Genomic DNA, 11,070 nt, shown 5'->3' on the forward strand with positions numbered 1-11,070 from the left:
GTGGGGGCCGGGCGGGGGCGACTCCCAGAGCCCCCAGCTCTCGCCAGCCTGCTTGGGAGTCTTTTTCCTGGTGGCCGAACATTTCAGAACATCTAAAAACATCTTTCTTTGAAATAATTCTGGGAATTAAGTTTGTTTTTGTTTTTGTTTCTTTAACAGAACTTTTTAACTACAGTGGCTGTTCTCCTGGAAGCAGGAGCATTTGTGAATGTGCAGCAGAGCAGCGGGGAGACGGCTCTGATGAAGGTGAGAGCCCCTCGTGCAGGGCTGCAGTCGCGCAGAGCAGGATGGCCTGGGCGCCAGGCCGTTGGATATGAGCTGGAGAAGCGGACCCGCAGAGCAGCTCAGCTTGGGCCAGGGGCCTCGGGCTGGGTGCGGAAGGAGGCTAGGCTGAGCCGGAGCAGTGAACCTGGCCAGCAGGGCTGAGGGCAGTGGTTGGGACCCCGCGTGAAGGAGAGCGAGGTATGTTCCCCGCCCCCGCGCTCGGAGCTGCGTGTGCAGAGGGTTGAGTGGAAGGTGGGGGCTGACCCTGTGGCAGCTCCAGGTTTCTGGCCAAGATGCTGTTAGCACAGAGCAGGCCCTGCCCTGAGTGTGGGTAGCATGGCGGTCCCTGTGGGGACCCCCTCCCGACGGACGCAGCTCTGTGTGAGCGGCTAGCCCGAGTGGGCGTCGGCCTGCGGCAGTTTCTAAGCCTCTTTCACGACAGGGCGGGGGTGAGCCTGGTCTCAGCTCTGCTGTTGGGAAGGCCGGGCTCACCTCATCCACACTTGAGGCTGAAACCTTGCTCACTGCTTGTGTTTCTCTTTCCTTTTTGTTGCATGGAAATGTTTGTTTTGTTAAGGAGCCCTCCTTTTGAATTTTAATTTTCCTTATGTGTTTCGGTTGCAGCATGTTTAGAGCACAGGTGGCACCCAGAGTATAAATACTGAGAAACTGCCAGGCACATGCCAGGCACAGTCCAAGAAGCAGAATCTTGGACAGTCTGCAGCGCACGAGTGGGGGTGGGGTTGGGGATGAGCACAGAAGCTTCCAGCATCTGTCCCGAGGAGCTAGCACTTTGTCCTGAGAGCAGCTGGGCGCCATCAGAAGGTTTAATCTGCAGACATCAGGGTAAAGTTTGGCTTGTGTTGTTCTAATGTCCCCATTACAGTGGGGGCAATGGATTGGTTTGCAGACTTTCGGGGAGGTTCTTAAAATTAAGTGTAATGGTAATAGGCTGTCCCGAGGTAGTGACAGTGGAGAGAGAAGTGGACAGACTCACCGAGTTTTTAAGGAGGCAGAGTTCACGGGACCTGGTAATGGAAGGTGATGCTTGGTGACCCTGTTCCTGTGTTAGGGAATGGAGGCAGCACCGCTGGCAGCTTTCCCATGGATTTGAGCTGGAAATGCTCAAAAGATGCTTCACGTGTGGCTCTTAAGCTCAAGAGCGAGGTGGGCTGGGAACGGGGCCATCCATGAAGAGCCAGAAAGAAAGCAAGGAGGCTGAGGCTGAGCAGGAAAGACAGGAGGGGGTTGGGGCACCCGTGGTCTGGGGTGAATTGGCCGCAGGACGAGGCTGGCCCTGGGAGCCCCAAGTGGGCCATGGCAGAGGGATGGCGGTGGCTTCTCCCCAGAGGAGCTCAGGGTGTGAACTACCGCCTGAACTAGGTGCCTGTGTTGACACTTCATTTGGTTTCTTTATTTGGAGGTTTGTTCCTGACAAGCACTTTCAGTTGTTCAGGGACTTAGCGTGTTAGTTTCACTGGGTTTTAGACAGAGGCAGTAAATAAGGGGAAAGGTTTTCGGAGATGGAAGCAAAGTAGAGACCTTTCACCCCAGGAAGTAACGTGTAATTGGTGGTTTCCGGTGTGTGAGGGTGGGAGACGCCACTGCCTTACCCGCCTGTGTGAGGGCCTCACCGGTCCTGGCAGGGCTCACCCACCTGCCAACACCTGTCACGAGGACGGTCCTTCCTGCTGCCCCCGGTGTGACAACCAGGACGGTCCCGGCAGTGCCCGTGAGACATGGGTCTCGGCCTTGGAAGGGCTGGGGTCTGCTCCCCTGCGAGGTGCCCAACCCCGACTGCAGGTGCAGGTATTCGGCCTAGAAGCATCTCCGGTGACCCAGGGACCTGGTCTGCTGATCCCGTGTCCAGCCTGGCCCCCATCCTTGACCATCCGGCAGTGCCAGCCTCAGGCTTGTGAAGCATAAGTGCCGAGAACTCCTTTGTGACAAGCTGATTTCAAGGACAGGCCTGAGGTCACACGGCTGGGGATGACAGACAGGAGGGGACCTGTCATGGGGTCTGCATTGCAGCTCCCGCCTGAGATCTGCTGCATTCAGATGTGGAGCCCTCCCTGACGGGTCCCCCTGAGCAGCACCAGGCAGGCTGACACGTTCCCTGAGCAGCACTAACCCTGAGCGGGGGCTTCCGGAGGGCTGGGGGGGGGGGGGGCAGTGCCCCTCTGTCCTGAGGACTCAGCCTGCACGGTTCAGTCCTGCTCACAGAGAAAGCAGAGCACAAGGTTCTCATCTCCAGGACAGTGTCCGGCCCCGGGTGTGTCCCCCGCTCAGCGCGGAGAGTGGGACAAACACTGGTGCACGGGCAGGAACGGTCACTCCTCTCCTGACACAGGCCTGTAAGAGAGGAAACTCAGACATCGTTCGGCTCGTGATCGAATGTGGAGCCGACTGCAATATCCTGTCCAAGCACCAGAACAGCGCACTGCACTTTGCAAAGCAGTGTAACAACGTGCTGGTGTATGAGCTGCTGAAGAGCCACCTGGAGACGTGAGTGTGGGGCAGTGTCCCTGGGGAGGTCCCACACATGCTCAGAGTGGACTGGGTAACGGCTCAGAAAAAGATGCCAAGTACAAGCCCTGATGGGCTTCTGGTCTCAGGAGATGACGGATTTAAGAAGTGGCGAGTGCATCATTTTTCTGCAAGTTATTGAGGCCTTGGAGGAAACAGTTAACGCTGTTCTAACCGGCAGTGTCATCTTACACTCTCAAATTGGCTCCCAGACACTTCCTTAAAACCATTTAAACTTTTTTCTAATTTAAAAATTTTTTAATTTAAATCTTAATTCTTTTATTTTTATACTTTTTTATTTAAACAACTTTTCAGATCAAGTTTTAGGTTCAAAGTAAAACTGAGCAGAAAGTAGAGATTTCCCACAAGCCCCCCCCCCCCCGTCACGTCTCCACCAGAGAGTGCATTATGGCAGGTGATGCACCCATGCTGACTCGCCCCAGCACCCAGAGCCCCAGGCACAGCAGGGCCACTGGATGCTGCGCATCCTGTGGGTTTAGACGGGTGCACTGCTGTGGACCCACTTACTCATCTCTCCCGTCCCCCAGGCCTTGGAAACCACTGATATTTTTCCCACCTTTCCCAGAATGCCACAATGTTGGAATCATATACCATTTGCTCGTTTCAGATTCACTTCTTAGTGATAAAACATTTAAGTTTTCTCCCTGTCTTCATAGCCTGATAAGCTCGTTTCTTTTTAGTGCTGAATAATAATTCCATTGTCTGGACGTGACTACAGTTTATCCATTCAAGTTCGTGCTTTTTCAGATAAATTCTAAATCATTTTATTTTACTGGATGTTCATGGAAGTAATTTAGTAGCTTATTACTTAAGAGTTATTTTGGCAACACACAGCAGAAGCTTCACAGACAGTAGCTGATACAGTGAGGTGTTCACTGCTTGTCCAGCAGGGTCCAGGGGAGGGCAGCCCGGGTGGGAACAGCCACGCTTCCCTCTTCCTCATCCACCACGTAGGACGTGACTCGGGTCTTCACGCCTACAAGACGGCTGTTCCATGGCGGGTGTAGGACCTTTGTTCTAAACAGAAAATAAGGTAAATTTCAGACAAGAGATAGAAACGGCAAAGGCCAAAAAGGGGGTGCATGCCTGGTGACCCCCCTCTAGGACAGCCTTCACTGGGAGCCCAACCCAACCAGTAGTTTGACTGTGACCCCGTCTGAGGCTGCAGCCTGCCAACGTGGGAACAGTCACCGTAACGGGGCAGAAACCTTCCTGGTTTGCCCGTGGCTGAGGGCTTCCTGGGCTTTGTCTAAGTGGTGTCTGAAGGGTTCCTGGGGCTCACAGTCCTGAAACTAGAGCGTCCTGGCAAATGGGGGAGCAGATGTCTGCGCAGCAGGACAGTGAATTAGCGCTGAGCATTTTATTTGAACACTTTCCAAGCCCGGTACTGTGACTAGGCTCCCAGTTCTTGAATTTTCAGGAGAATTCCTGTTTTTTGTTCAGCGAGACGAGTATGCACTGAGCTGAGTGCGCCAGGCCAGAGGCGGGGAGGTGGGGAGGGCGTGGGGGAGGCTCGCCCCTCTGGAGCTTGAGCTCCTGCGACGAGGTGACAGGTACGACCGCGACGTGCCACGTGTCCGACGCTGAGAGGAAGCAGGGGGGGCCGTCCGTCTGGGAAGGCCCCGCTGGGGTCGGGTCAGGTAACTGTGGCTCATGGTTCTCTCCTACGTTAACAGCTTGTACTTTTTATCAGACTTTCGAGAGTAGCAGAAGAAACAATAAAGGACTACTTTGAAGCACGTCTTGCTCTGTTAGAACCAGTCTTCCCAATAGCTTGTCACCGTCTCTGCGAGGGGCCAGATTTTTCCATGGATTTTCATTATAAACCCCCACAGAACATACCAGAAGGTAAGCCTGTGTTTTCTCCCACTTTGAAGTCTGACGTTACAAACACTCTGATTTTTAGGCAGAACTCTTTGAACAAAACCGTAACAGATTCCATCATGTGAGAGCAGCTCGGCTGCTCTGGTGGAGAAGGAGCCCGGCTGACACCCGCACGACTTCGAGACGCACCAGCGCTCGTGCTGGTTTAGAAAGTACACACTTGGGTCTTAATAGTCATGTTAGTTTTTATTAGAGTTTGATTAAAATTTTAAATGTAGCTTTTAAATTTTAGGTTTTAAGATTTAAGCCCAGAATCAGTGTTTTTCCTGAATTTTATTATCCATAGTTAACAGCCTTGCCGTTTTAAAAAGAAAAAACATCTTGCACCATAGTTAAGTTTAGCAGCAAGAGATTGGAGCCTCAGTGCTGCTTCGCATCCACCTGGCAGGCGGGACTGCGGCCACGGCCACCTCTCGGACACAAATGGTGCGCGTGCTGGGCGCAGGCCACGCTGTCTCTGCCGAAAGGTGGTAGGAAGTTGCGCTCGTTAGTTTTCTTTTAAAAAAAAAAAAAAAAGATGAACCACCCATTTTAAACTGATCAGGGACAGCCACTGGTAATGCCTTGGTGGTGAGCTGTGCCGGCGCTGCAGGACCGGTCTGTCCCGACTGTCAGGGGTGTGAGCTCGAGCGGGGGCTGTGGGGCTGGGCCCCCACCGTCCACTGCTCACATGCACACTTTTGTGCGCGTGCGTATCTGCAACCACTAGAAATTGTTTCCGTTCACCTGAAATCTTAACCAAAGATACCACATCATCCTCAGAAGATCCTGGTAGGTTTTCCTGACCCTGGGTACACGCTCCTCAGCCGAGACCTGGAGGAGTCTAAGCCGACACTTGGCGAGACCTCAGGTGACCTAGCAAACTAATCAGGGTCCCTTGTGTCACTCTGTGTGTGAAACTGGAGTGTTTGTCAGAGAGGTGCCTAAGGAACCCTCTTCCTCCCCGTGGCTGGTCTGTGCGGTTGCCCCGTGTCCTCCCCACTGGGGTCTCGGGGGAGCCGACAAGCACCTCCTCCTGGTCAAACCTCAAAACAGCTTGACAGGAAAGACGAGAACCTCTGGACCAGAACCAAGGAAGCATGGTTCTTTGGGTTCTCTGGGATCTCCTTCGTGACTGGCCTGAACCAATGTCTTTGTTAAAGAATGTTTTTTATTATTAAAAGTACAGCTTATGGGGGAGGGTATAGCTCAAGGGTAGAGCATGTGTTTACTGTGCCTGAGGTCCTAGGTTCAATCCCCAGAACCTCCATTAAAATTCTTGGTAATTTTTAAAGCACAGTATGTGCTCTGCTCAAACAGTGAATCTTGCAGAATATTTGAGATCCTCAAAAGTTCAAATCTCATGCTTTTTCCTTTAATCAGAAAGTTGAGAAAAGGCAAAATAGTGTGTGGACACAGAGGTGTCCGTGGGTTTGCTTCTGTGGACACTTACACCACTAAGTAACGTAGAAAAAACATTTTTAATTTTTTTCTTGATGGGGAACCGGGGATTGAAGCTGAGACCTCGTGCACACTAAGTGCACTGAGCTGCTCTCCCCCTGAAAAAGCGTATTTTTAAAAACTCTGTCCGTGAGCTGTCATAGGATTACGTGGACTGAAAGGAGGAGGGTTCTGTGGTTTGCTAGACAAACACCAGCACGTCCTGGGGTTGGAGGCCTGCTCCGTCCTCCCGTGGGAGGGGCTCCGGGAGGTGCCATGCCAGGTGGGGATTAAAATCTACTTGCATCTCCCTGATTCAGGGTCTGGCGTCCTGCTGTTTATTTTCCATGCGAACTTTCTGGGTAAAGAGGTCATTGCCCGCCTCTGTGGACCGTGTAGCGTACAAGCGGTGGTTTTAAATGATAAATTTCAGCTTCCTGTTTTTCTGGTAAGATTTTCCATGGTTCATTACTGACAAGTACCTTCTCATCAAAAGCACAAAAGGCTTATAAATTTGTTAATCCCATAATCGTGAAGTAAAATTATTCTCAATTTACCAAGTCTTAGAACTAATGTTCTGAACATAAGTTCTTGTGGTGCAAGAAGCCTATTTTTAAATATTATGCCTTTTCATGCAGTATAATCACAAATGTTCACATAAAGAAAATTTAAGGAATTCAAAGGGGAAGAAAAGCATATCTGTTTAAGCTTCAAAAACCCAAACACAGCCACTCTGTAACAGGGCTGTGTTCTGCCTTAGTTTTAATGCATCATTTTAGGTGATAACTGTAGTATATAATTTTGATTTTTATTTATCACGAACATTTAAAAATACAGTGTACAATAACTCATCTATCAGTGGCTGTATAAACCCTTTTTTAATATAAAAATACTCTTGAAGAATGTTTGTGCATGTTTCTTTTGCCACATTGAGAATTTTTTCCTTAGGTGGGATTAAAATTGACTGGTTATAAATCAAGGGGAAAGTTAAAAAATTACAGCATGTTGCATGATAAATAAATTCAGGTACAAAACTTAAATTCTCTCCTGCATCGCTGAGTCTCAAAGGTCTCTGGATGCAGAAGTCTGTCTGAGGACATACTGACTGACACTGGGGGTCTCTCTCCCTAGGACAGCCACTTCGTTTACTCATTCAGCCCGGCCGCAGGCCTCAACAAGCTCTTCATGCGGCTGACGGAAGCACCCTCTGCCAAGGTGAGGACCTCTCCACATACCCAGTGTCACTAGGAAAGCTGTTCCTCCAGGTAGGAAGCTTTTGGGGCATGTGGCGGTGTTCCTGGTGAGCCCAGGGGGCAGTGCTGGACCCTCCAATGCCCAGTGGTACAAAGGAGCCGCAGGTCTCCCTGTGCCCAGCAGCCTGGCTGCTGATGAGGTGCTAGGCTTCGGTACGTAAGAGTCTAACGTGACAACCTAAAAATCAAATGGTCGCCAACAACCTACACTGATGACCGGTTTGAGAATTCTGCCAAGTAAGGAATGTCTTGACCTTCTGTGTTTTCCCCCTCTTCTAATCTTGATACCTGTGTGCTGTTTCTCTCTCAACAGGTTAAGCTGCTGATAGGTGCATACAGAGTGCAGCTGCAATGACCACAGAGAAGGGGACAGACTTGTCTTCAGACCTGTTTCTAAACCCGCTGGGAAGCAGTTTGGGATCTGGCACAGCTGACACTTGGTTTCATCTGTAAGCCTCTTGCATTTAAGGCCTGTCCTCTGTTACAGTCTGTGAGGGGACACGGTGGGTCTAGCATATCACAAAACAGATGTAAGTACTTGTGCCAGTGTCTGAAATCTCAATGTTATGTCCAGACTGTGTGTTGAAGTTTTTCCACAGTGTGGAATGGTACATATGAGAATTATTTAAGAAAATTAAAACTTTTTAAACTTGGAATTTTTTTAACTATCCCTGATGAATTTTTGTGTTAAAAATTGTAAAGAATCCAGTGAGTGTACACTTACATGTAAGTTACCCAAGGAAACTAATAAATCAAGCCACCTAGATTACAGAAACATGTAAAAAGAAGTTTCTGATTAGTTTTGTAATTGAGAGCCAATGAATTTCATGTACGGTCGTCCCTCAGTATCCACAGGGAGTTGGTTCCAGTAACCACACATCAATACCCCCATGTACTTTAAATCCCCCTGGATCAATCTGTACACTGAGGTGCACATACTGAGGTGCACATGCTGTGTAAACAGCTGTATAGCAAACTCAAATTTTGCTTTCTGGAACGTTCTGGACATTTTCTTTCCTGCCCTGGATATTTTCCATCCAAGGTGTGTTGAGTCTGTGGACACGGAACCTGCAGGTGCTGAGGGCAGACCACACATCTTGTATGGATGTCTCAGACCTTTACTACCTAACACCTTTTCCTGCAGTTTTCTCAATAAACACCACAGTGTTGGTCTATTTTCTTTCTGCCCAAGTCTCAGGACTTCAAAACAAGGTGGATGCAAAATGGATAGTTTAGCCCAACAATGGCTGGGAATAGACCTTCAACTGTACTGAACCCTGTGCTGGTAACTGCATCTGACTTCACAGCTTTACAGAAAAAAGAAGCAGGAACGTTAAGGGGACGGTAGCAGTACCTGGTTCGCTACACGTAAGAGAAAACGGGCTTTTAAAGAACAATGTGGAGGATACCAACACCTGTACAGGAGCACATTAAAAGAGGACACAGTGCTTATCAACAAGGCAGCAGGGCCATCAGGGTAGGAACCAAGGAGAAAGTCTGGACACAGCTCCTTTGAGAGCTTAGGCTGAGCGGTATGAAAGCAGTGAAGTCAGGAGCAAGGGTAAGATCCTTAACAAGTAAAACCAAGTTACAGGGAGAGCGGGCTGGTGGTTCTCACGGAACCCGGACATCTGGGGTGACTCGCCCACGCCGGCTCCCTCCACCTGTGCCCGACGTGCCTGTGTGCAGCTCTCTGTCCACCGTGGCCTGCAGCTAAGCTCAAGTTCTCTCCGGAAGCAGGTGCACAAGCACACGTGCCCTTCAGTCTGTTTTCCAGAGGATGCACACTCGCCCTTGATGAGGCGGGGATTGACAAGTGCAAACAGCGAATCCTCTGAGAAACAGCGGTTCCCCAGCAGCCCCTGGGCACTGCACCCAAAGGTGTGCAGACAGGCCAGGCCAGGGCCTCGGGGACCTCGTGACTACACATGCGGCCTCACCTCGGGCCAGACTCATTGAAAAGCAGTTACTACGCAAGTTTTACCTCAGTTTCATCTTAACGTGATTGGAAGTCCTCGCTCCACTTCTCCCCCGCATCTCCAGACTCCGCCAGCACACGTCGTCCCGTCCCAAGCCAGTTCTCTGGGGTGTCTAGGGGCCGCCGTTTGGGGCTCAGGTGCTGCTTTTACAGTCCCGCTCAGCCACATTACACTGACCACTTTTAAAGTTCAGCTACATGCGGAAGTCACCCCTGCCGGCCAGGCTCGGCACCCCAAAGGCTGACGGTGAGCGGCCCTGGTAAAGCGTCTGCTGTGAAGCTGACTCTGAGTAAAACCTGGGGAAACAGCCAAGTGCAAGGAGGCCGATGAGCAAAGACGGAGGGAGAAAGGAGAGCCCAGAACATCCACGGTGATGTGAAATGTAGGACGCCTCGTGGCGTATCGTATAAACCCCCAAAGTTACTTTCAACTTGTAAAACGTCACTGGTCTCACAACCACATCTTTACGAGGCCACTTCAAGGACCACTGACGGGATCCACACCACCTCCCTCCGTGCTCTGCTGACTTGCACGTGGTGCTCCTTCTCAACCAAATCTGGGATTTCCAGTCCTGACTCCCCTGCCCGGGTACAGAAGAGCCTTCCCAGTGGGCTGGAAAGTGGGAATGACACGGGAAGTTCACAATTAAAATCAGGAAACAGGCATCCTGAGAGCCCAGAGAGCCACCCCAGTCGGAATCTGAGCCTAACATTTGGCATCAGTTCGATCTGGAAGATTTCCCACCGCCGTCTCTGCCTTGCTCATACCCCCCTTACCTGCCTTCCTTGGGCCAAGGTTTACGTGCTGGAACGTGGTTTTTCACACCTGCACAAATTCCTTACGAGTCCGTCCCTACCTTGGGGGCCAGGCTACCTGAGGTCGTAACATGAGTTGTAAGGGGGTTGGGGTTACTCTGCAGCGCTAACATTCCCCGTTAGCCAACAAGGGCGCCAAGGGGGCAGGCGTACGATTCAGGAGAACAAACCTGAATCAAGGGGGGGAGTCTGCGCTACTCCGGACACTTCAGACGTGGCTTTCTGAGTGTCATTACTCACGGCCACTAATTGTTTCTGAGGGCTAAGAAATTCACAAATAAAACAAGTTTTTTCTAGCTTGCTTCTCCTGTGTTAAAATAATTCCTCCCACAAGATGGCCTGACTGGGGGAGGCGGGAGACACACTCCTTGCTGGGGAACAGGAGGCGTATCTGCAGCCTGTGTTTCTAAAGGGAGGACGAGGCTCTCTGGCTGGTGTGGTCTGCATGACCTGAAATTCTCACACCACAGGCAGCTTCCAGGGCAGGAGCAGGACCAGATCAGAGTAACCAGTGAGGGGGTGAGGGAAGAAATACACTTAAAATGACACCTTCTGGGTATGTCAGGTGACAGTATACACCAGCACAACTCTGTCTGAAGGATCACACAGTGTAAGCATGTCCGTAGGATTCTGTGTCTAACTTAACAAAATAATAGGAAAGCTGTTACCCTCTATAGAAGCGTAGAAACAACAGGGGAGAAGGAGCTGGGGTCCCTTGCCTGGCTCTTGATTTTATGATAATAAACCGTTTTTAAGATGACACGCTTTCCAAAAGAATGCAAGACAAATTTTAGACATGCATCCACTGAGCCCTGTTTAATACGTCATTTCTGTCCTCAGTCCAGTTCTACCTAAAGACAAGTCAATGCACAGTTATTATCGGTGAGGACAGACAAGGGCAATTTGGAG

At 50.5% G+C, this 11,070-nt stretch overlaps 1 protein-coding gene across 3 annotated transcripts in view; it reads left to right on the forward strand.

Annotated features, from left to right (window-relative positions):
* MPHOSPH8 (M-phase phosphoprotein 8) overlaps positions 1 to 10,457 on the forward strand; it is a 40,803-nt gene extending 30,346 nt beyond the window's left edge. The window contains exons 9-14 of one of the 3 annotated variants that reach the window (XM_074377852.1): positions 160 to 246; positions 2,615 to 2,769; positions 4,505 to 4,659; positions 6,435 to 6,562; positions 7,246 to 7,329; positions 7,681 to 10,457. In XM_074377852.1, the coding sequence (XP_074233953.1) occupies positions 160 to 246; positions 2,615 to 2,769; positions 4,505 to 4,659; positions 6,435 to 6,562; positions 7,246 to 7,329; positions 7,681 to 7,722 (651 nt within the window). In that variant the 3' untranslated portion in view covers positions 7,723 to 10,457. Of the gene's footprint in view, positions 1 to 159; positions 247 to 2,614; positions 2,770 to 3,765; positions 4,660 to 6,434; positions 6,563 to 7,245; positions 7,330 to 7,680 lie in introns of those variants that run through there. The other 2 variants (XR_012511581.1, XM_074377853.1) reach the window with 2 other exon arrangements.
* The last annotated feature ends 613 nt before the right edge of the window (positions 10,458 to 11,070 follow it).

This window comes from Camelus bactrianus, chromosome 14 (genome assembly GCF_048773025.1).
Source record: "Camelus bactrianus isolate YW-2024 breed Bactrian camel chromosome 14, ASM4877302v1, whole genome shotgun sequence".
NCBI classification, from domain to species: Eukaryota; Metazoa; Chordata; class Mammalia; order Artiodactyla; family Camelidae; genus Camelus; species Camelus bactrianus.